We start from the raw sequence: 26440 nt of genomic DNA on the forward strand, positions 1-26440 counted from the left end.
GACGTGGGCGGGGAGCCATGCTATACAGGAGGCGGGGGAGCGACGGTGAGTGGCAGCTTGAAGGTAAACAGCAGGCTAGCGACAATCTGTGTGTCGCTAGCCTGGTGCTTTTTATGATGGGGGACAGCAGAGCCGGGGGGGATGGGGAGGGGGCGGCATGGAGGAATAATGAAGGGACACTCAGGCAAGTGATTGTATACAGAACGTGCCTCTGTGTACTGATATGATTTCACAAACCCACCTCGGGATACTTTTGGGCGCCTCCTGCAAGTCTTGTCATATGCAGTAGATACTAAATAATAATACAACACAAGTCACTTGTTGGAATAGCAGAAAACCTTTTTTAGTCCATGTCTGACGAGTTTAGCAATGCTTGCCATTCAATGGTAATCACCATTGGTCCCCATCACAGATAATTATCACTGCTTGCCCTGTCCCATCAGAGTGGACCATCACAAATCCCCCCATCATAAGTGCCAGGGAATATATTATATTCTGTGGGGAGTAACAAAAAAGAAGAAGCAGACAAATGATCCATTTATCTAGCAAGGCAGCTGCATGAACAGTGACTATCAGATCTATCCATTTTTGTTGGAGAAGGAATTTGCTCAATTATAAAAATAAAACAAAAAAATCTTTTTTTTTTTTTTGGTAACAAAGAATGGGGCAATGATCAAAGAAGAATAAGGAAATGCTGCAGACCAGAGAAGCAAAAATCATCTAGCTCTGAAGGTTGGTTGTCTTTGTCAGACAGCTGATTATTGCATTGTGTTTTTTTGTGTTGGTACTAAGCTGCCACCTAGTGGTAAAGCCACTGCATTGCTGATTAGAATACACTGGCGATACAGAGGTGACAGTACAAAAAAAACTAGGGATGGATGGAACCTACAAACACATAGACCTTGATTCTGGTTAAACTCAGCGCTGTTTGATCAGGAATCCAGCTGAATAGAACCATCTGGGCAGGACATTTACTAATAAAGTAATTTCTCATTCACTTTACATAGAACAACTGTCACATGGCATTTAGACCTTCAGGAATAGTGGCATCATATGTCTCAACCAACCATAACACCAGCAAGGCAGGTGCCGAGTGCAATCGGAAACAAGCAGGTCTTGGCACTTGACCATCTATATGTACCCTAACATACTCCATAGTCCGTGGCGTAGCAGAGAAGCTTGGGGCCCCTGTGTGAGTTTAGTGGGGCCCCAAGCTCTTTATTGATATGGAGCCCAAAACCTTTTAAGGACAGCTCCAGTGTCAGAGAGGTGTATTTAGAGTAAGGAAACCGTTTGTTAAAGGATACTAAAACCGAAATGATTATGAGAAACGGGGGAGCAGGCATGTATGGTGAGCTGGCCCTGCTGCGCACATCCTACAGTGCACAATCGCAGCTGGGAGAGCTCTGCGCAGGCCCATGACGTCACAGCGTTGAACATCAGGACAGCTCACCATACATGCCCGCCTGCCCCCCCCCCCCCCACCCCCCCCCCCCCCCGTTTCTCATATTCATGTGGGCTCTGATATCCAGTAAGGATATATGCAATGCACATAATATAGCCTGTGGCATAGCAATAGGGAAAGCAGAGGTTGAAACCACAACAGGGCCCCTAGACCAGAAGGGCCCAAAAGGGGCCCTCCATCAATCTAATTAGCTTTTCATTTGTGCTATGATGTCAATGAACACCTCTATTCATATCACAACCAATGTATTGCAGAACACAAAAAATGTAACTCACCTGGCATGATAATCTGTTGCAGGCCTCAGGTCATCTACTGTAATGCTGGTCTTCTCACCACTAAAAGGAATGGAAAGGTTGATAAGCTCAGTAACAGACTGATATGCTACTAAACACTTTACAAAGTAGATTCCCATCACTTTGAAGGACATTTCTACCTGTAGTCTATCACTCTGCAAGGGTGGCTTATAGTAAACTCCAGTCTGCTTAATACGTCTCCCAACCCGCTACCCTTTAGCACGATGCTCTGAAAAAAGAAATGCTTCATATAACTGCTCATCTCTGCGCCTGTTACGGCCCCACTTGTGCCATTAATCCATGAAACCTGCTGCCAACAGTGCAAAACTAATGGAAATGCCAGAGCCGATACACCACTAATCATTTACGATGTACCTATCAAAATAACTTGCGATATAAAGCACTTGTGATTCAATGCAAACATGTTATTAACCACACACTCTATTTCCAAAGGAGGTTACAAACTAATGTCCTTCCTACCAGGGGTGTAACTACAAATCATTGCCCATCCCCCCCCCCCCCCTTTGTTCACACCCCTTCCCTTGCCTACCTCTTTTTACCCTCACAGCCTGGAGGCCATTTAGTAAGAGAATAAAACAAGAAGTGTTGGCATCATGATATTCACACCCATAACAAGTGTAGTCACAAACACACCGGATCTGAGAAAGGATCTCTTTATCATAGGGATTTAAATAGTAGTTGGCACCCCCTTACAGCTTTGGGCCCCCCTGTAGTCGCAGGGTCTGCTCCCCTATAGTTATGCCCCTGCTTCCTACACGCTTACCAATATACTACAGCAGGTTTTAGGTTAGAGTCAATTCATCTATCAAAATGTCTTTAGATTATGGGAGGAAACCAAACAAACCTGAAGGGGTACATTTCGAAGAACCTACAAACTCAGGGTAGACTTTGCCCCTGATAGGTGCAGAATGCAGGATTCCACTGCTGTAATTTAGAGAAGCCAGTGGTCACATGATCAGGAACAGAGATAGAGTATTATTACTCGACTTCACTAAACTTACTGCAGGGGAGAGATGTGGGCATTTCCTCAGCACTAATCTAGTTGAGGGGACCCACAGCTGCTTCTTGCTCTTGGTAAAATGATATTGACCACTAATTTGTAAAAAATGGAAGACACCAGAAAACACTATCACAGCCACTAACCGAATTAGGTTTTGTAAAGTCCCGGTGGTCAATTTTGGCGGCTGTTGGTCTAGGAGGTTTCCCGCTGGGTCACCTCAACTACACTAGCACAGACCCTCTGTGTACAGATACTTTTAGTGTCATGTAGTGTTTCTGCAGCACATGTATACAAATATAAAGTCTTCCCTTACCTATACGCCACCTTGAATTTTCCATCTTTGCCATTGTTGGATAATAGGATTTCATATGTATAAAGCTCTGGCGTACTGGTGCCATCACTCTCCTCACTGATTAGACTGGAAGGCGGTGACCAGGACAGTAACACAGATCGCGCCTGAATGTCTGACACCTGCAAGAAGGAGCCACACTTTCACACATTTTGACTTCAATTCGCTAAGCATTACCACATTCAGTAAAGCAGAAATCTGATTTCACCAAACATTTTGTGAAATGTCAATTCACTAAGGTTGTTACCACATGGAAAAGTGAAATTACAGAGTGGTGAGGAAAATTACCAACTTGTGAGGTAAATACCTCTTAAATGAGAGCACTCTGTAAAACAAGTGATTTGCACGTTACTTGTCAATATAATTTAAAAAAAGACAATGCTGCCTGCATCACATCCTATATCCACTATCCCTGCACCAGATAATTACATCAATTAAATTAAACACAGCATGATTCCTTAAAACACAAAATCAAATATTTTTCGGTAAATTACTGACGTATTACTGCATGTGTGAAAATCTTAGCAAATTCATAAAAAAAAACCTCTAAAATACTGAATGCCGTATTTTATTTTTTACTGAACGAGTCTTACTGAACTGAAGCCATTGACACATATAAGAAGGCATCTGGCTGCAACATTATTGTAGAATGGAAAGCAGCAAAGAACCCTCTCGACTGCTTGAACTAGTGTGCATAGACTATACACCAAGACGCAATAGGAGAAAGCCCCATCTACAACTTCTATCCAATTATATTGCATTATCATTGCATTTTTTTTTTCACATTTCAAGTACTTGTTCGAGTTTTTTCTTTTTGTTCTTTTATAAACACGTGTATCATTTTATGACGTCACTAACAATGTACGGTGAAGGGGAGCGGATGTATAAAGCATAATTTCTTGGCACTTAATAAAATAAGTGTTTACCTTTCTAAAAAACATGGTATGCAAAAATCTTTAAAAGTTGTGAATCCAAAAAAGAATAAAGAAGTGGCAATGTCCCAGGATGGGCACGTTTGGGATGTTTTTAAGCTCTGCTTAAACACAGTAAGCGGATCCTAATTCACTGTACTCAAGCCAGAGAAGTAATTTCTACGGACATGCTGCTGTAATGCTCAAGTGCTAAAAAGCTTAGTTACTATGGAGTTGATTCACCTAGTGTTGGAAATAAAGCCATGCACTGACAGTAGTAACGGCAGCAGCAGTAATGCTCACCTTACCCAGGTACCATGGGTCGCATTTATTGTGGGACACCCGGTACACTGCTGGCTTTAAAGTGGATCCGAGATAAACTTTTACTTATTGCATAATTGTGTTCCTTTCATGTAGTTTATAGGGCATTTCTCAAGCCAAATACTTTTTTTTGTTTTGTTTTAATACTTTAATTCCCTATAAACTAAACAAGCCTCACCCACAGCTTTTTCAGAGTGCCAAGGCACTCCGTCCCAGGCTGAGGGCTGGAGATGCTATCAGCTTGCCTGTGTGTAATATGACAAACAGAACATGGCTGCTCTCATTGTATCACAGGAAGAAATTATCATATACTGTTGAAGCTGTTTGCAGCTAGATTTGCTGAGTAAACTATCTAAACTTTAGATAAGATATATAGACAAGTTACTTGTTATAGTTCGTTTTTCATCTCGGATCCGCATACCAGCACTACGTGAATCAACCCCTAAATTACTACTGAAACGCTGTGTATCCCAGTGTTTGGTCTTCCTTTTATCTCTGCAACCCTTTCATATCACTGAGGATACTATGTTATTAATGCTTTTTACCAGAGATACCAGAGAGTACAAACAGATGTTGCGGACCTTGGGCTCTTCAGGGGGAATCAGAGCAGAAGTCAGCATTTAATTCCCTTTCATATAAATAGACAGAGAGCACCTTACTTTCTTCAGGCATAATAGGACAACATGATCTTTGATCTTACAATAAGCTGCTGCTCTGAACATAAAAGAAGGTATCTGTGAGAAAAGGAAGAGAATAATGAGCTAGCACAGTGACCAGACTAAAATTGGTTGATAATGGCCCAGTCTGGCATATGAGGAGTCCGGTGAGTGATCAGTCTGGCAAATGATTGATTTATCACCTTGCCTCACTGAATCTTCTTCAGATTTCACCATAAGTCTTAGGCCTCATTCACATCATTTAGCACAGATGGCTGTGCGATCGGAACGCACCGCGGACGATCGCACGCCATCTGCGCTGCAGATCCCATTCATTACAATGAATGGTATCTGCGATTCCCGAAAGTGCATGCAGCAGCGCGATAGCGCATTTAATGGGAATGGTAGAAGGGCTATCTATGCCCTTCTACTGTTCTTGCGTGTCGCACACTATATGAGAGTTGCCAAAATGCGCACAGCAGCGTGCATAGTCTGAACGAGCCCTTAGAACCATTTTAAATATTATTATTACTAACACAGAACACTCATTGCAGTACAAAGGTACAAGGCCATAAATCACCTGCTGCTCTCTCCATCTGCATGCTGCATCTTACTGCCCTGACCAAACACCATCCTGTGTGATTAGCTGTTCAATATGTAGTAGCAGTGACATTTCATATGAATTTTATTTCAAATTAAAAGGTAAACTATAAGATCCACAGGACAAAGATACTTACCTTGTTAGATGGAATCCTATGAATCCTCACTCCCAGAAGTGCGCTCCTGTGCATAAAATAGCCAAGCCCATGCGACAGTGCTACTGCGCAGGTGTCATTCATCAAAGATTGGAGTGAAGCCAAATACACCTCTTCACAAAGCCCTAGAAAAAGCGGTTCCAGTAGTTCCACCGCTGGATCGGTGGAGGTGAGAGGGGTGGGGGAAGTCTGAGTTATCCAGAGGTTTACCTCTACACATTTGGGGCATTTTTTTCCCTTCAGGTACACATGCCATGGAATGAATCATTTCATGATCTGGATCAAACCTCCCACTATTTATCACCCATCAGACGTATTTAAATGTGTAGCCAATTAAAAGGGAGGAGGTCTTCGTCAGTGAAGCGGACTACAGGGTTAAAGCGGATCCGAGATGAAAAACTAACTAGAACAAGTAACTTAAGAAAAGGTGGGAGGGAAAGGCTGCGCATCCCTAAACACATGCTGCAATTGAATGGTTAATCGCACAGGCATACACCGCCTCTGCCAGACTGAAAAATGCATGCTCTGCATCCAAGACAAGTGCTAACATTTATTAAACTAGGAGGAACTTTAGCTTCCAATATGGTTTGCATGCAAAGTATATTATACTAGACACTTGCGCCACGGTGAGGCAAACCTCCGGGCAAGTGACCTAACCTAAATTTAAAACCTTGGGAGCAGCTAAGCAAAAAAAAAAAGTGTAACTTACATTTGGTTGAACAGCGAGAAGAACGCCAGCGCATACCACTAAGGCTGCATCTGAAATGACCACCAGCTCAGTGTGCAGCACCTAAATAGATTTTTGCTGCACACTTTGCATTCAATTCAGATGCAAATCATAGTGCAAATCTGCTACTACTTATTATGCAAACAGGAAACTCAGGAGGAGGGGCTGGGAGCAGCTAACCTGACAGTTACATAGTTACAAAGTTAACGAGAGCCACACCAAAGTAGACATGGCTTCCTTGCATTGAGAAGATCTAGTATTACCGCCCACAATAAGCAGACAGCCACTGCTAGCATACTATTACAATGATACACAAGATAACTGGATTGGACAGCACATACCTCTGGCTTTGAAATGTTGGAAAGCTGGGTTTCTAATGCTTTTGTTTCTTCATCTTTTTCTATAATGGAAAATATTACAGAAATATTCATTTTTATCTTAAACATAAAATCATTAGTGTAATACCCTCATTTTAATATTCACAGCAGACGGAAGCTCTGCCTGATTATTTAATTGCACACTGTACACACTTGGGGATCCTCTGATGAAGCCCATTATAGGCAAAACATGTTAAGAATGTAGGGCTGTGGATTTGAGTACTTATCCACGCTGTACTGTCCTTGTGGATCAGTACAAGAGTCCTATCTGGCTATATGATTGTAGATAACAAGGGACCTCAGTGGTGGACTCCTGGACTGGTTACATAGGGGTTGAATGGCCACAACCTGGCACACCCTGTTAGTACAGTCCACTTTTGGGATTTTTTCATTGACTTGTGAACCCCTCTATATGTACTACTGTTCCACAGTGTACGCCCTTCATTTGTGTGTTGGTACTTGCTCTCTTTTACATAGACTTTAAAAAAAAAACATTTTAATGGTACAAAAAAGGACTATTCCAAGATAAAAACCTGTTTGCTATTACATATTCCTTGTACCTCCCAATATTCATAGGGTTTCATTCATAGGGTCATAGGAGGACAAGGAATGTCTGCAGGAGCTTCTATGAGAAGACGACCCCTACTATTGTAAGTCTGATCTGGTTTGCTTTAATAGTGCAGTGGCAAAAAGTCAGTAAGGAGCTGGTTGCTACAATTATGTCAGCTTATAGGCTTGCCGCTAATGAGTGTAAAGTGCTAAAGGATAAAAAAAAAAAAAAATCAAAAATGCATCCTAACAACTTTTGAGTGCATAACATTTACAAACAGGTCAACTGGGAGAGCAGCCCCTGCAGGTGCAAGCGGCCCCAAATTCTTACCTTCTCATGTCAGATACAGCCCCCCCCCTCCTTCCCTCCTTCCCCCAAAATGGTTGTGACCACTCTTGTTGTAGGTGGAGACAGGCATGGCAGCCACACTGTTGTGGGGGTTATCATGGCTGTGGCAGTCACCCCAGGAGGGAAGGAGTGTAAACATAATGTGTTCCATCACCAGTCCAGGGGATATAGCAGATAAGCAAAACTAAGACGGCAGAAATGTGGCGATTATCAAAAATGTTAGCACCTGCTACTAATATTTATTGACCTTTAAACAGACATAAAAGATTAAAATAGAAAAAAAAGATAATTGTAAGTTAACGTAAACCTCCCATTGGAAAACGAAGGCTAGGATATCAATTCCTGATTTTATAGAATGTGCTATGAATATTTTTTGCTGTTTCTACTGTCACAATTACCTTGTATTTCTGCTTCTACCTGGGGGGACGTCTTTCCTTTCTGCTTGCTCTTAGATTGTCCTGCATTTGAAGACGGACTGTTCTGTCCTTTGATAATTCCGTTGGTTTCACTGATGGGGGAAGTGCTCTTTTTGGGTGAGAATGGGGGGCTGCTGATCTTGTCCTTCTGTGTACCATATCTATCCTTCAGCTTCTTCTGCAATCGTTCGTGCGCTTTACACGATCTCTCGTCTCTAGCACCGGACCTCCCATGTGATAGGGAATCTACGGAAATAAGAATGATTGAGTGATTCAATCACCACATATTATTATTATTATTATTATTATCTACAGCAAACATTTTAATCAATACATAGAGTAAGGGTCCTTTTACACTTAACCCTTTCCACTCAGAGTTTTTTCCTAAAGGGAGTCGTTTCTGCCCGGAGTTTTTTTTTTTTTTACTCTCTTCTCCCATTCTTACATGGAACATAACATAGTAACATGGTATATTTTATTTTCAAGAACACAACGTTTAATTTAATACCTTATTTTGCCAGTTTGGCATCTTCTATTGGCTGGTAGCAGAGAAGAAAGCCAAGGTATGGTACATTTTAAAACCATTTCCTGGGTGTAACCCTGGCCTACGTGAGCAAGTTTCGCAATAATAGGTGCTTTTGTGCCTGCCACCCGGTGTCTTCATGTCACTACACACGATGCAAGCTTTGGTATTTCGATTGGGCATTAGAGCAATGAAATGCTGGCTACTATTTACACTTTCCTCCATGTCCATTGCATAGGATGCCATTGATCCTCTATGCAACTTTGCAAGCAATCTGCAATGGAATCTACAAGGAATCTGCATGGAATCTGCAAAAAAAAGAATCTGCAAGGAAAATGCAATGAAATTTCATTGCATCTGTCACCTCCTGGTAGCGCTGATCTCGCACTTCCAGTTTGGGGCAGGGGGGTTCCACCTGTGTGGGCATGTAGTCTTACATGCCCACAAGATATGGGAAGAGAGATCGGGGTTTGCGGCGGGCCTGATGCTCTGCAAACCGCCGCTGAAAAAATGTCCCGCATAGCGGGACATACGAGTGCAATGCGGAATTCGCGATGTCCCGCTATGCGGGACATATGAGTGCAAAGGGTTAATCAGTTGCTCTCAGTTATAACTAAAAGAAAACCGATTTTCAAAGTAATGACCATGTTTTCCTATGGCCTCTTTTACACTTAACCCGTTTTAACTGAAATCTTCTTCCCAATGCACTGCTATGGAAAAACCGTGTACCAACGCGCACTAACGCACACCAACGGATTAAGTGTAAACGGGGCCTTACTGTATAGAAAGGTTAAATACAGGCAAAATATTATGGTGTGCCATAAGTAAAATGCAGCTTGAAGGGATAAATATATTTACAGGTATATAGAGTCCCAAACCTACTTACAACTGCCTGTTTTTCTTTATTTCACTATAAATCCTTGTACACACATCAGATTAAAGTCTTTTGAAATTTGTGACAAACAAAAGATGTGTTGGGTGACAATGGGTATGAAAAATGTAGCTGAATATTGTTGAATGACCGATGATACTGCGCATTTAGGCCGGTCCAACAGGGGAATGGATTCTCAGTATTATTGCGCAAGTATTGTGTAGTCTATGGTGTGTATGTTGTCATTTAAGCAACATTTTGTTGTTTCTAGTTCCAGAGCATGCATCCATATGTCGTGTGAAATGTCACTTTTGCCTCCGCATGCAGTGTTCCAATGACATAATTGTTTGGAATACTGATGTGAGTACAACACTATTCAAATGACTTATGGATTCCTTTTGACAGATAATGTTGTTTGGTTGATACCGCTGTTTTGGGTGCCAATTTAAATCGAGCGTGTATACAGACCCTAAAGCTATGCACTCACCCCCTGACGGGTCCAGAGACATCCCCTTGATGATGGTCGTTAAGTGACGCCTTTTCCTGATCATGACGTCATGCTACTACACAAAGGGCACGGACAGGAAGTAAGCGATTGAGGTACTTTGCGAGGAGTCGTCGGGGATCTTCACGATCTGTTGTGTCCGTCGTTTAACGATGCGCAATGGCCACGGGGGCAACAATGTTTAACATGCTTATGCTAAACGCTGTTCCCCGACGTTGGGAAACATTGCCGCAAATTACGCTGCGTAGGTACGAGGCTTTAGTTTAAAGTGGACCTGAACTCATGCACAGGAAACAAGGAAAACAAATGAATCCACCATGTATGTATTTAGAGAGTTTAGCCCAGGCATGGGCAAACTTGGCCCTCCAGCTGTTAAGGAACTACAAGTCCCACAATGCATTGCAGGAGTCTGAGCCACAGTCATGACTCATAATGGCAAATGCATTGTGGGACTTGTAGTTCTGTAACAGCTGGAGGGCAGAGTTTGCCCATGCCTGGTTTAGCCTGTCTAATCCCCCCTCATCCGTGACTAATCACCACCGTAATTTGATCTCTCAGTTGCGTCAGATCAGGAATCTTGGCAGACACAGCTAAATTATAAATGCAGGATATTAACCCTATGTCTGCTTCCATGAAAGCAGGAATTAGACACACTGCAGATTTATATATTTCTATCAGCTGCAACAAAGAAATGTTTTTCTGTAAAGGTTATTATGCTGTGGCTTATCTCTTAGAACAAAAAGAAAGTTCTGAGTTCAGGTCCACTTTAATAATCCAGAGCAATAAATCACAGTTTCTCTGCAGTAACAGAAGTCAGACAGCAGAGCAATACTCACTGCTAATTATTCCCTGGTCATAAAACTTGTGCACAGTAGTGACAAGCATTTCTGACAATTGGGAACTAATCGGGAGTTCAACAGGACAACATGAGCTACAACGAATAACCGTGAAACACTAGAAGTGCCCATACATTACTCGATTTTCACATCTGATAGACCTTTTGATTCAACCATTTTATAGAATCAAAGGAGAATATGGGGGGGGGGGGGGGTTCCCATTATGTTCGATTGATGCAAATTGGCTATCACATTTCTTTATGAGCAGAACAAAAAATATGGGTCGATTGCAAAGGAATCGGCTATTGCTCACAGTGACCTGTGTGCATTATATGCCCATAAAAAGCACGGAAATTGGGCACACTTAAATCAGAAGTCCAGGGGGAAAAAATGTACTTTAATTTTAAAAAGAGTGGAATTGTACTTCTGTCTGTGCATCAGTCTATCAACATTTCCTTCTATTCCTGAAAAGAAAAGGATGAAATGCCCAACAGTATCAGGAACAGACAAAGTGTGGAAGAGTTTGTATGCTTGCTTCCCATTTCCCATCTCTGTGACCACAAAGTTCTAATTAAAGTCGTGGAGGTCCCAGAGGCAGCAAATAATTGAGGGCTCGTTTCCACTAATGCAGCGTGCGTCTCGCAGACGCACGCCGGCACTGAGCGGGTGGGCGGGATTGCAGGCGAATCCCATTAGCCGTGCCATGCACGGCTATGGGATTCGCAGCCTCCGCCGCAAATTCTGCGGGGGGTTCCGGCCGAATCGCTCCCGCAAGCGATTCGGCCGTGGCGCCGCTATCCCCTATGGCAGAGTTTCCCTGTGCGATTCATGTGCGGGGAAACTGCGGAATCGCGGCAGAAACCGCGATAGTGGAAACGGGCCCTGAATCCAACAGGAGAGAATATCAGTAAATTCTCAAGCACAGTCCCAACCCCATTCCACAACTTTAATTATTGCTGTTACTACAGTAATCTGTTCGACTTCCAAAAGTGTATCAAAAAACTAAGTTGGACTACAAATTTTATTTTTTATAATCGGTGGGGATACAGTAACTCCATAGTTCTTTTTGCAGCCCACTATAAGTAAAATTGAAGCGCCACAATTAAAAATAGATCTCCCTAAATTGGACTCACTATTTAGGATATCCAAATACCTAGATCTGTCACTGTGGCCTAGTGCCAGTCTAATCCACCCTAGCAGTAGTAAACAGTGATGTCACCTGCTTATCCAGGAAAGCTAGGAGGCAGACAGGGCCACTCCAGTCTACTGTTGTGCCGCAGAAAGAAGAAACCTTACAACCAACCACCATTGCCTCTTGTCTACCCCCTATCTTCTTTGGGTAGACAGGAGAGGCATCGCTAACTGCTAGTAGGTTGTGAAAGGTATTAAACTGCAGAAGATACATCTCTAAGTATGTGGTCCAGTTCAGTTTTTGATGCACTTAGGAGAGGTAAAGGCGTAACTCTACGTTCCAGCACAAAGTTATGCTTTAAGCATGAAGCATTACAAAATACAGTATTTGACAAATTAAAAACTGAAACAAACAGGTTGTATGATATCAGCTAAATGGACATTTGAATTTGACAAAATTAGCAAGATAATTTCAGAGTAATCCTTTAACCACTCCAGGACAAGAGCAATTTTCACATGTCAGCGCTGCTCCCATTCATTTGCCAATAACTTTACTACTATTTATCATACATAAATGATCCTTTTTTTTTTTCTTTCAGGACAAATTAGGCTTTTGGTGTGTGATCATTTTTTTTTTTTGTAATTACCTTATTTTCTATGCATTTTAAAGGGAAAATAAGGGAAAACAGAAAAAAAAAACCACACAATTTCTGCATTTACATCCATTATAGCTTTACAATTAACAGTGCTAACCATAAGTTAAACCCACAAATTGTATTTGCTTATCCATCCAGGTTATTACAATATACAGATTATGTTCCTAGAACAATGTATGGTGACAATATTGTATTTGGAAAGAAAAATGTCTTTTTTCTTGGTTTTATTTATTTTATTTTATTTTTGCTTTCTCTGATTACAAGGCAAAGATAATAGTAATATACCCTCAAGGTATACATATTTAAAAAACCAAGTTCCTAAGGTAAATATATATGTTTTTTCTTTTATATTCTGGTCGCTTTGTTTTCATTTTGCAAGTCTTTTATTTTGGTACAGAATATGAAAAATGTAAATGCTTTTGATTCAGTTTGTGACTAAAGAGAATACACAAGGCATGGGCCTCAACCCTAAAACTTTCTAAACTTTATTCTACTACTTATCATGGTTAAAGGGACTCCGAGCTCAGCCAAAATATGAAAGTTGTACTCACCTGGGGCTTTCTCCAGCCCAGTGCTGGTCGGGAGGTCCCACGACGGCGTCCTGGCTCCTCTCCATGTCCCCGCTCCGGAATGGCTGACCGGCCGCAGCCTGGGCGACACTCGGCCGAGTGTCGGGCTGCTCCTTCCGCGTATGACGCGGCTGACGTCACACGCCGGCCGGGGTGGCAGTACTGCGCATGCGCGTTTAAGGCGCACATGCGCCGTACTGCCACGCCGGCTGCTGTGATGACGCAAGGCGGCCGGCGTGTGACGTCAGCCGCGTCATATGCGGAAGGAGCAGCCCGACACTCAGCCGAGTGTCGCCCGGGCTGCGGCCGGTCAGCCATTCCGGAGCGGGGACATGGAGAGGAGCCAGGACGCAGTCGTGGGACCTCCCGACTAGCACTGGGCTGGAGAAAGCCCCAGGTGAGTACAACTTTCATATTTTGGCTGAGCTCGGAGTCCCTTTAAAATGTTACCACATATGTCTCTTGTAGTTTTGCCAAAACTTTCATAGTTTCAACATTCAAAGTCTGATCATAATTTTGAAAATGACTTTATGTTGGATTGAGTTTGCCCCACCTTTTTACGTGACTTGGGTCCAAGGGACCCACTAGTATTTTTTTTTCTAAGCCCTTGTGAATTGTAAAGATCTTGCTAATGTAATGCTATGGGGGATCACATTAGCAAGAGCTTTTCAAATCACAAACTCATAGAAAAGAGATCCTATAGTGTTCCAGGCTTGTAACCATATCCACCTTTAAAAGGATCCAAGCAGATTTTTTTTATGCAGTTTGTCCTGGTTTCTAATAGCTGTAGGAGCTGCCATTTCCCCCCTCCCCTTCCCTCTGCCCTTATTTATCCAGGAGAATGTATGATTGTAATCAAGTGTGACTTCTCTAAACGGTTTGAAATACAGTGCCCTATCCCCTTCTTTTACAGCAGTGCGCATTTGCCTGCTCTTTCTGTGGACAGCAGGACAGTAGGACAATAAAACCTCTAACAAACATTTAAATGTAAAAAGAAGAGGTAAAATTGATTTTTTTTTTGTAGTAAGCCACATTGTTAAGCGTGCTATTGCGATGCTCTGGGGCTAAAAATGCTGTTCAGTTCACTTTAAAGTTCATATACTGGGGCGTCAAAGTATTCTGACCCCCTTGACTTTTTAAAAGCATTGTTATTTTTCAACTTGGTGCCAACACTGTTTAATCACCCCATTATTAAACAACACTAAGTACACCTTAATGTGAAAACGGTATTGTAGACAATTTTAAAAATGTATTACAAAGAATAAAACTGAAATATCAAATTTACATAAGTATTCAATCTTCTACAAAAACACTCAAAATTTAGCTCAGGTTCCACCCATTTCACTTGATTGCTGCTGAAATGCTTTTACACATTGACTAGAGTCTATTTGTGGTAAATTAAATTGATTGGTGATCATCAAAGTCTTGTAAGTCGGAACAATTTCGTCACAGTCTGAACTATTGGGTTTTCCGTATATTAGTTAACCATTTAAACATAAGGCAGCTGTCCATAGATATGTAACTGCTTGTGCCCACTTGCTTAACAAAGTCTTTGTCTTGATTCTTCCGTCTTTAACTGCTTCACGACCCACCCAGGACCGCCAGGGATTGGCGTAAGGTCCTTGGGGTTCACAATGCTGTGCGCGCATCTCCTGTTGGTAGGCGGAGCTTCTCCTTCAGTCTGGAGACTGTTAGACCGCGAAACCGCTGTCTAATTACCTTGTACAGCGCTGTGATCTGCAGCAGCGCTGTACTGTCACACGGCTGTCCCCCTGGGACACTAGAGAGCGATCGGCTCTCATAGGCAGAAGCCTATGACAGCTGGTCGCCAGGATTGGCAGGCTGGGGGAGGGAGGGATTTGAGAAAGAAAAAAATAATAAAAAAATAAAGACAAATATTTATAAAAGAACAACAACACACTAGGGGGCGATCAGACCCCACCAACAGAAAGTTCTGTTGGTGGGGAGAAAGGGGGCGTTGGGGAAATCACTTGTGTGCTGTGTTGTACGGCCCTGCAGCTTGGCCTTAAACCTGCACTGGCCTATTTTGTGAAAATTGGCCTGGTCTTTAGGGGGGTTTAAGCCTGTAGTCCTTAAGAGGTTAATAAAGATATTTAGGTCAATTGGAATTTTACTTTGTCTACTGTAGTCACAAGTGAAGGTCAGATTATACTAGTTTACACTGAGCAAGTTTAGAAAACACATTCCCAACCCTCTCCCCCCACCCACCATATGAAGAAGGTGGCATCTATAAATCTTTACCACTATACGAGGTCTGCACCTGGGACATCTGGCCCCCCAGCACAAACTGTTCCCAGTAGGCCATAAAAAACTCGGGTGTGAACCTAGTACCCATAACCACCATCACCATATATTGACATACTTGATGGACGTATGTCTTTTTTCAACCCAAATAACTATGTAACTATCGTGACTTAAAAAAAACCAAAAAAACAAAACCTGATTCTTTGGAGCAGAATAGACTCCGATAAGTTGGTGGTTAGTGACCCTATCCAAGAGATAACCGGTCTCCCAGGTGGGTCACTGATCTATGTATGTATTTTTGGTAAGTGGTAATACACTGACGGTCTCTGATGTGTCTGGAGTATATAGCCCGATTCCCTTACTTGCAGAATTCCCCGATATTTCCCCTCTTGAATCAATATTTTCAATTCTCTTTGGAACTCGCTGCATGGGTCTCTTATATGTATGTCATACTCATTTCAAGAAACATAGTACATAAAATTGACACTGAGAAACACAATAAGTACAGTGTAGTCAATAAAGTACTTACCCAGATCTCCATATACCTGTGTTGCGTGATACTGAGGTGTATACTGGGAGGTCATATCTCCTGCTCCACCAACTGGTGAGTAAATATGCCGGGGAGGAGGAGGCATCATTGCTGGAAGTGGAATGAAGCCTGGCAGTGGTGGTGGAGCTCGATGTATGACTGCATGGCCGCTAGTATGGAATTCTGGGGGCTGAGGAACCACTACAACTCTCCGCACACCATTGTCTTCAATTACCTGGAGATAGAACAAAACAAGAAAGTATGAGCAGAATTCGGTGAAAGGCCTGGTACCTACTGAGTAGCATCAGAACAAACCTGTTGAACAAAAGAATTCCATTGAACCAAATTCCCAAAATCTCATTAACAATGCCAAAGATACTATTTAGAAAAAACAAACCATTTTTTATTTTTGCCTTAGGGGCTGCGCTCTAAAGGAAAAGTGTGCTGAAAGTGTCACAAGTGTCAGTGGCCGATCAGCTGGTCATGTGACTGTCCTCACAGCTAGGCAGTCAGGTGTTGTCCCAGCTAACAAAGTTTGATGCAAGTTCCCATCGGGGGATGCTGGCTTTGTGGAGAGCATACGTATTGCAAAAAGGGTGTGTGCATCAAACACCAAGTGAACCCTTCTATACCTGGCTTTGCAGATAAGGCCTAATTCGCTTATTCATGAGACACTGCTCAAGCAAATCTGCATTCGCTTTCGCATGCCAGGATATGCAGGGTTTTGCCAACTAACTCACCACAAAATGTTTGCCCTGCGGGGGATTAGTTCGCGCAGCATTTAGCACTTATCCAGGATCGCCATGTGGAGGCCCCCCCAGGATCCCAGGAAAAGGGGGGCCAACAGGGCACTCCAAGCACTCTCACTGCTCAGAGACTCTGTAGCCGTCCCCGGGGGGGAGGCTAAGAAGTGTGGGGCGCCCCGCCCCCCCCAAGTGCTGCCACCGCCAGGGAGGGCAGCCCGCACCCACCTCCCAAAGGATAGGACCTACCTTATTTCGTATTGCGTCCAAGTGCAGTATTATGCCAGGCCAAATGTGCGCAACTTAGGAGCACTACGACGGGGGGGGGAGTGAAGCATAGGTCACCCCAAGCCTAGTAAAGCGCTCAAGGGTGACACTACAGCTCCAGACCCCCGGCTGCAGACAGCGTGAGTTAGTTGGCAAAACCCTGCATATCCTGGCATGCGAAAGCGAATGCAGATTTGCTTGAGCTATGCCTCATGAATAAGCTAATTAGGCCTCATCTGCTAAGCCAGTTGTATAAGGGTTCACTTGGTGATTGATGCACACACCCTTTTTGCAAAATGTCATTTGTGGAGAGCATAACCAGAGATGTTGGGGTGTATGGAGAAAGTCTCCCCTTCAAGTACTGTATATACTCACGTACAAGCCTAATTTTTCAGCACAAAAAAATGTGCTGAAAAGTTAACCCCTCGGCTTATATGCGAGTCAGTGGAGCAGAATGGATGTTGGAGCAGGTTTTGTTAGTGGCAGAGAAGCTTAAGGATCGCGCACTAGTAATCTTGCTCTTGCCAAATGGCTCCCTGCTGTGTCCATGTTCCCCATCCCCTGTAACATGGTGTGCAGAGTGCGCTGCTCAAGATGTCAGTGGTGCAATCATCAGGGATTCTTCCTGTGTGGCATTCACACATATCTATGACCCCACCTAGTGGCGTTTTAAGACACAACTATCATCCTTGTGGCACTTCTGGCTATGGGGAGGGATGCTGACATGTACTGGGGGCACATCTGGCTACTGTGGAGTGGACTATACTAGGGAGGGGGCTTATATGCAAGTCAATCACTTTTTCCTGGTTTCTAAAGGAAAAATGGGTACCTCAGCTTACGTGGGTCAGTTTATATGCAAGTATATACGGTACCCTAAATCCAAAGAAAAAAAAGCTGAAAACATTTTTTCTGTGCATAATATTGTATGACCATCTTCCGTGTGTGTGTGGGGGGGGGGGGGGGGGCTTGTGGGCAGTGTACCCAGGTGGTGAGAGGTCCTGGGGTGCAGCCCATTCTGAACCCCTTCTCTTCTTAAGATTCAGCATCCTCCAGGTCACAGTTACAGGCATGTTCCCAAATCTTTTGGGTCACGTTTAACTTAAGAGTAGGGTGGGGACCTGAGAGAAGCCTGCACAAGACGCCCTGCTAAAGTGCTTTGCAACGTGTGGAAACTGGTGTCACTCCTTTTATATATTATCATTTTTATTACATTTTCAAAAAATAGGTAAAAAGAGGAAAAATGTGACTTATGGTAATACACAGAAGATAACCGATAACATAGAATTCCCATATGCCTAAATCTCGGTATACAGTGATGGGAATTAGACAAACAACTAATTAATGCAATAACCTCATGAATTCAGGTCAACCAGTCATATGTACATGCCGATATGTCCAAATATTACCATGAAAGCATATTATGTAGAACAGAGGCATAAAAAAACAATGACTGAAGTGATCTGAGTATCTGCAGAATTCATATAAAATTACGTAAGGGGCCCATAGTCCTCCATGGTTTTCCATAGCGCCAAGGGACACCAAATATCACTTATTAACTGTATTATTCAGTCTAGCTGTCAGCTCTTCCATCCGTTTCACATCAAGAACTTTGTTAATTAGCATATCTCTTGTCGGTGGAGACTGGGAGCGCCATAAAGCTGCTATAAATTGCTTAGCGCCATTAACCACTTTGCATCCAGACCTTGTTTCCCACTTATGGACCAGAGCGGTTTTGACATTTTAGCTATGTTCCTATTTAATCAGCAATAACGTTATCCCTACTTATGACACCTAAATGAAATATATATACCGATATATATTGTTTTTTTTCAAGACTAACTAGGCTTTCATTGTATGGAATTTGTTCCCTCAAACAATTTTGTTTTCTATCCATTTTAATAGGAAAAATAGGAAACACAGTACTTCTCAGTTCTACCAATTCCAGTTTAAAAATAAAATGCACTATTGTAAATAAACACAAATTGTGTTTGGCTATTTCTGTTTATCACAAAATTTAAACTACGTTCCTGTCACAATTTATGGTGAAGATATTTGATTCTGAAATAATGCTACAGTGTGTATTTTTCACTATGAACTAAGAAAATAAAAGTATTTTTAATAATAAAAATCAACCTTATTGGCACAGGGAACATATATTCACTTTCACCAGTTAGTGCTGCAGCAGACAGTGCCGGAGGTTTTGCACAGTAACAAGCTCAATCCTGCACAGCACTGCTTCAGCTACAAGACGTAGATCTATGTCCTCGTGGCTTAGATGAAGTCACAGAGGACCTAGATATATTGTAGTGGTGGGAAAAGTGGTTCAGGATAATAGAAGTAAGCTTATTAGCTTTGCGTGATTTTCTCTGGAGTGGGTATCCCAGAAGCAGGGTAAGTGGTTTGCGTTCCGCCTGTGTTTCCCAGATCTCACTCAATAGCTGGGCAACCAATTTCCAGAAAGGTATAATACGTATGCTAACCCAGAATATCTGTAACAAAGTGCCTCGGGTACTCGGACATCTCCAACAAGTTGATGCACCAGGGTTCTATCTGATGCATCAACTTGAAGGATCGGCACCACACAAAGGATTGTATTATAACCTCTTAAACTTTATTGTGTCATGAATGACATAAAATGACAGGCAGAGACAGCCCGCTGTTTCGCCCTCTATGGCCTTTCTCAAGTTGCCAAAGTGTCAAATGCGTTATAATACATTCCTTTGTGTGGTGCCGATCCTTCAAGTTGATGCTGCACGAGGACCCTGAGGTACAAGGGTGAGGATCTGGGCACACACTTTGAAAATTGGGCCTGGTGGGGGTGCTCCAGGACGCATGTTTTCTAGGGTTCTATCTGATGTCACTCCTAAATAGCATATGGTGAGGTCACATTAATAAGCTGTAGCAGTGTGAGTTGCATTAGTTTTTAGCACCTGTTTCAGCTGTAATGAACACAATTGTGCCTTTAAAGATACTCTGAAGCAAAAACAAATATGATATAATTATTTGTATGTGTAGTACAGCTAAGAAATAAAACATTAAGATCAGAGACAAGTCTAACATTGTTTCCAGTACAGGAAGAGTTAAGAAAATCCAGTTATCTATGCAAAAGAGCCATTGAGCTCTGTGACTTTCAAAGTCGCAGAGAGCTCTGTCTTCTGAAGCTTATTATCTCAATTGTCAGTCACTGTATTGTTTGTTTTCCCCACAGAGGACAGTTCAAAAGTTCACTGGCCTGCTCTGTAAAATCATTTAGAATGCGGAGTAGTGTGTAAAATGCAAATATTAGAGAATGATGCAATGTTATAAAAAAAACACTATATAACTGAAAATAAAAATAGGAGAATATTTTATTTGCTACTAATGTTCTAGTAATTATCTGTACTACACAACCAATTCATTATATCATAATTTTGATTTTCACTTCAGTGTCTCTTTAAGAGGCTCTGCAGCCCTTTTGCAGCCAGTGTCAGTTGGGTGAAGCTTGGTCTAAGATGCACTGCAATTCATTTTTTCTCCATGCATGATATTACCCACTACATAAAGTTCTGGTGCGGTTTGTTGTCTTAATGGAAACCGGACACCATAAAGAGGAACTCCAGTGAAAAGAACGTAATGAAAAACAGTGCTTAATTTTAACAATAATCGTGTATAAATGATATAGTCAGTGCTTGCCCATTGTAAAATATTTCCTTTCCCTGATTTAGATTCTGAAATGTATCACATGGCGACATACTACTGGCAGGTGATGTCAGTGGAAGGAGATGCTGCTTGCATTTTTGGCAGTTGGAAACAGCTGTTATTCCCCACAGTGCAACAAGGCTCCCACAGTGTGATGTCAGCACCTCAGTGCTTTGAGGCGCTGACATCACACTGTGGGAGGGGTTTCATCACAATATCAGCCATACAGAGCCCCTTGATCTGTTTGTGAAAAGGTAAAGATTTCTCTTTCTTTTGCTCTGTCTACTGATTGGGATGAAGTTTGATTCTTGGTTACGGTTTCTCTTCAAGTATCGGTGTACTTATACTTACCTGGGGCTTTCTCTGATACCATGAGGTATGTGGGCTCCCTCACCGGCCTCTCCATTGTCTTATTATTCCCCCCCGATGTAATCTGTCCAACCGGGCTCTTCTGCACAAGCTCAGCTCAGCCACACCCCGCCAGTATCATGTAGCTGGGAGCGTTCTGCACCTGCACGGTAGTACAGAAGCAGAAGCGCGCGACTGGCCAGATCACCGGCGGCAATAACAAGACAACAGAACAGCGGGAGAGGACGGTGAGGGAGGAGGGTAAGTATAAATACACCCATACTTAAGGTCTCAGGTACACTTTAAATTGTTTAATGCAAAAGTGTGTACAAGTGAAACTGGTCATTAGTAATCGGACTTGAAGTAAGATGAAGCTAAATAGCACCAGTCCCTGCCCCATAGCGCCCCTGCACTAACATCCTGGAAATGCTGGAATATATGTGGGTGATCACTGTGTGCTGTTGCCATGGGTGCCAATAGGCACCAGTGAGCTCAGCAACACCAAAAGACCTAAAAAACCACGGAAAACAACTGTGGCGGATGACCAAAGAATTATTTCCCTGGTGAAGAAAACACCCTTTACAACAACTGGCCAGATCAAGAACATTCTCCAGGAGATGCATGCTTGTCAAAGTCAACAATCAAGAGAAGACTTCATCAAAGTGAATACAGAGGGTTCACCACAAGATGTAAACCATTGGTAAGCCTCAAAAACAGAAAGGCCAGATTAGAGTTTGCCAAGCACCATCTAAAAAGCCTTCATAGTTCTGGAACAACAGCCTATAGACAGATGAGACCAAGATCAACTTGTACCAGAGTGATAGGAAGAAAAGAGTATGGAGAAGGAAAGGAACTGCTCATGATTCTAAGCATACCCACCTCATCTACCGCAATGCCCTTCTGTCTGGTCTCCCTATGACCCAAATAGCCCCGCTGCAGTCCATCATGAAAGTGGCAGCCAGAATTATCCACTCCTCCCATCGCTCCACCACGGCAGCTCCCCTCCGTGAATGCCTCCACTGGCTTCCTATCCAGTCCAGAATCAGATTCAAGATACTGGTGTCTGACCTACAAATCTGTCCACAAAACCTGTCCAACCTACATTTCCGATCTTACTCAGGAGGTACACACCTAGCCGCTCACTCCGTTCCTCCAATGAACTTCGCCTGACCGCCCTCCGCATCACCCAGTCCCATGCACACCTCCAGGAGTTCTCAAGAGCTGCTCCAACACTATGGAACGTCCTACCTCCACCCATTAGGGCAGCCCCCTCAAACATCTTCAAGGCCCTCAAAATTCACATTTTCACTCTGGCCTACCCCTCCTCACAAGTGCTTTAAACCCGCAGCTGAACTCTGGTCCTCTACCTTTCGTGTCCCTACCTCTAGATTGTAAGCCTTTGGGCAGGGTCCTCCTCCTGTGTCCTACCTGATCATGCACCTCCATTACTGTGCACCCATGCTATGCATTTGAATGAACTCAAATTGCCTAATCTCCATGCTCCCATCCAGTGACTGACTAAGCATTACCTTGTACTCATACTGTGCTGCATGATCTGGTTTTTCTTGTATTCCTGTATTGTCATATTGCTGTATGTCACCCCTAAATATTGTCTGTAACCTAAACTAATGTCCAGCGCTGCATAATATGTTGGCGCTATATAAATAAATAAATAATAAATCAGTGAAGCATGGTGGTAGTAGTGTCATGGTGCGGGCATGTATGGCTGCCAAGGGATCTGGTTCTCTTAAATGTATTGATGATGTGACTGCTGACAAAAGCAGCAGGATGAATTCAGAAGTGTTTCGGGAAATATCTGCTCATATTCAGCCAAATGCTTCAGAACTCATTAGATGGCGCTTCACAGTGCAGATGGACAATGACCCAAAGCATACTACAAAAGCAGCCAATGAGTTTTTGAAGGAAAAGAAGTGGAATGTTATGCAATGGCCAAATTAATCACCTGGCCTGAAACCAATTGAGCATGCATTTCACTTGCTGAAGACAAAACTGAAGGGAAAATACCCCAAGAACAAGCAGGAAGTGAAGACCGTTGCAGTAGCCTGGCAGAGCATCACCAGGGATGAAACCCAGCGACTGGTGATGTTGATGTGTTTCAGACTTCAGGCTGTAATTGACTGCAAAGGATTTGCAACCAAGTATGAAATGATTCTGTCCCATTATTTTTGCTCCCTTAACAAGCAGGAGGCACATATGCAAACTGTTGTAATTCCTACACCATTCACCTGATTTGGATGTAAATACCCTCCAATTAAAGCAGACAGTTAGCAGTTAAAGTACATCATGTTTGTATCATTTCAAATATATTGTGGTTGTGTATAGAGCCAAAACTGTTAGAATTGTGTTGATGTCCCAGTATTTATGATCTTTATGTGTAGCCAGCTTTAGACACTACTGTGGCCAAATGGATCAGCAAGACTGGCAGGCAACTGGCATGGTTTTAGAGAAAATTAATATTGCAGCTTCCATATACCTCTCACTACAGTGTCCCTTTGCCTGCATCTTCATTTAGTTAATACAAATAAACTTTATTCTTCTTTCTACTTTGTATGCATTTAGATGTCATATGCAATATATTATCATGACAAAGTCATGTGATCAACTTGGTAGAATATAGCACTCTCTCTGACATAAGACCTGCATAACCCAATGGTCACTCACCATACAATTTTTAAATAGCTTTTTAATTCAAGAATAGCGATCAATTTTTCTGCCTGATTGTAACAATTCAAAAATTTGACCAATGTACCACACACACACACACACACCTATGTTCAATTTTTCCCCAATCATGAATAAAATGATTGAAAGCTCAGAAAAAATTGATTGGTACAGTACATCACAATCCATCACACACACCATACAATTCTTGCTAAAGTTGGTCTGAAATGTCAAACATGTCCAATCTCCAAAAATCTAAAATAATAAATAAATAAAAACAGGGAAATTAGATCGGATTTATTGATCGAAAACAAAGAATATCTCTCGATTTTTCGGGACAACTGATCGAAATTATCGAATTGGTGAAAAATTGGATTTTTTAATTGTATGGTGTGTGACCACTTTTAGAGTAAAGGTGGCCACACACCATGTAATTAAAAGTTCAATTTTACACCAATTCAATAATTATGTTCGGTTGTCCTGAAAAATCTAACGTTTTTGTTCAATAAAAGAAGATCGGGAGTGTTTTTCTGATCAATGATTATCAAAATTGTATGGTGTGTGGTAGATTGTCAATTACTTGATGTACAGAACCAAGCAATTTTTTGTGAGTTTTCAATCTTGTGTTCATAATTGGGGAAAAATGTAACATGTGTGTGTGTGGTACAGTGGTCAGATTTTTGAAATGTTACAGTCAAGCAAAAAATAAATAAAAATGATTGCAATTCTTGAATTGAAAAGATATTTTACAAAATGGTATGGTGTATGGCCACCTTAAGACCTTTGCATGCCCACACTCATACCTTGGAGTAGCCGAGTTCATCTATAAATTAGGCCTTTGTCATATATTACATCTATAGCAGGCTGGAGGTAATAATGACTATTCATGATCTTTGCTGTTGGTTAGCTGGACTGCTGTATACCGTCACCTTTGCTCTAAGCAGGAAAGACAGTTCAGTTAATCTTTAATTGTGTGCTCTGCTCACGCTCAAGCAAATGACACACCATGCAAATGAGGAACGAATGCAGATTATGGAGATGCTACATAAATGTGCACATCCTTTACACTCCATTCTCTTCACCAGACCTAATTACAGGTTTTATCTGACAAAGAGATGCTCATTTGGTCATCATGAAGTCTTGACTTTGAAGTGGGCGTGTATGATAGAAATAAGAGATTCATTGCTAAGCTTGTTCCAGGTCATCTGTGACGCATTACCATGAATTGCACTATGCATTATGAAAGCCTTGAAGTCCACATATATGGGGACATAGATTTCTCCACATCAGAGCTGCTTGCACAAGAATCAGCCTATTTATAACAGGAGGGCATCCCTCCTCTGTCCAGCTGCTCCCAATTGGCTGTCATGTGACCTAGTCAACTAGTGAGATAGCATCTCCCCCTTCCACCTACTTATTAAATAATGCTAACATCTGTATAATCTTAACATTTGTATGGCGCTTTTCTCCTGTTGGGCTCAAGAGCTGCAAGCCACTAAGGGCGCACTCAAGAGGCCACCCTGCAGTGTTCGGAAGGCTTGCCCAAGGACTTCTTACTGAATAGGTACTGAGCCAGGTTTCGAACCCTGGTCTTCCATGTCAAAGACAAAGCCCTTAACCAGTACACTATCCATAAACGGCTGTAGCTAGTTGCTGGTTATTGACTGAAAGGCAACCTCTTCAAGGGGATAGGACATTTGCTGGCTACCACAAGCTGCTCTAGCCTTCCCCAGTTTGTTAGTGGCACATTATGTTTAGCAGAACCAATGTGCCTCATTGCAACTTTGTCTAATGGAGGATGTGTTCTCCGCATGTGTTTTTTCACATTGAAATTTGCGCTCGTATGTGAATTTTTTGCACACTTTATTTCAATGCAGCTAATTAAAGTCAATGGGAATTCACATGCCATATGTGAATTATGCAAAATCTACAGGGTTTTGTTTTTTTCTGCGTGTGAAAACGTGAATACAATTTCACAAATATTAGCAGACGTATCTCTTGTGACTTTCATCAGATGTGCGGTGAATGTGAATTTTTTAAGTGTGAACCCTGTCTAAGTAATTAGAATCTAAATTGACAGTTACCATTTTTAATGATGCTTTATACATTGTTTCAATAGTCCCTTTTAAAATGCAGAAATGTAATTAATATTTGTAATGCAAGAATTCTTCAGCTTTCCCATTTATACAAATGACAACAAGCACTTCACTAGTGCCACATAGCTGGAAAGCTGCTAGGAGCCCACCAGGAGCTACAGGAAGGCTACTAGATGTTACTGGAGGCTCAGTGAGTATTTTAGGGGGTGGGGTTGGAGGGAGGTTTGTGCTTTTTCAGCCTCTTTCTCAAGCAACCGGCAAGCACATGTATCCAGCATCAGGCAATCCCTGCCGGTGCCGGATACTGGGGACTTTGCTGTATATGCTGCTTTATTGGCCAGATGTCTAATTTGGGCTTACTTTGATTTAAAGAGTAACTTTTAGGCATTAAATACAAAATTAATTTTCTGGTGCAGGCTGTTACAATAGTCAAGAGGATGCTAACCAGGCAAATCCAAACTTTAAAATCAATCTTAGTGTGCTCCTTCTCTCCCCATGCCCCCGTGCTCTAAGATGGTACGCAGACTAACACAGACGCAAAAGAGAAGTGAC

The 26440-nt window shown here is 42.3% G+C and overlaps 1 protein-coding gene across 6 annotated transcripts in view; it reads right to left on the reverse strand.

The window, feature by feature from the left end:
• FNDC3A (fibronectin type III domain containing 3A) overlaps window positions 1-26440 on the reverse strand; it is a 292007-nt gene that overhangs the window by 54698 nt on the left and 210869 nt on the right. For all 6 annotated transcript variants that reach the window (XM_068267261.1, XM_068267260.1, XM_068267262.1 and 3 more), the window contains 5 exons: window positions 16075-16309; window positions 8172-8435; window positions 6840-6898; window positions 3093-3250; window positions 1741-1800 (listed from right to left, as the gene is read on the reverse strand). In XM_068267261.1, the coding sequence (XP_068123362.1) occupies window positions 1741-1800; window positions 3093-3250; window positions 6840-6898; window positions 8172-8435; window positions 16075-16309 (776 nt within the window). The remainder of the gene's footprint in view (window positions 1-1740; window positions 1801-3092; window positions 3251-6839; window positions 6899-8171; window positions 8436-16074; window positions 16310-26440) is intronic.

The sequence above is a fragment of the Hyperolius riggenbachi genome, chromosome 2 (assembly GCF_040937935.1).
Source record: "Hyperolius riggenbachi isolate aHypRig1 chromosome 2, aHypRig1.pri, whole genome shotgun sequence".
Classification (NCBI taxonomy): domain Eukaryota; kingdom Metazoa; phylum Chordata; class Amphibia; order Anura; family Hyperoliidae; genus Hyperolius; species Hyperolius riggenbachi.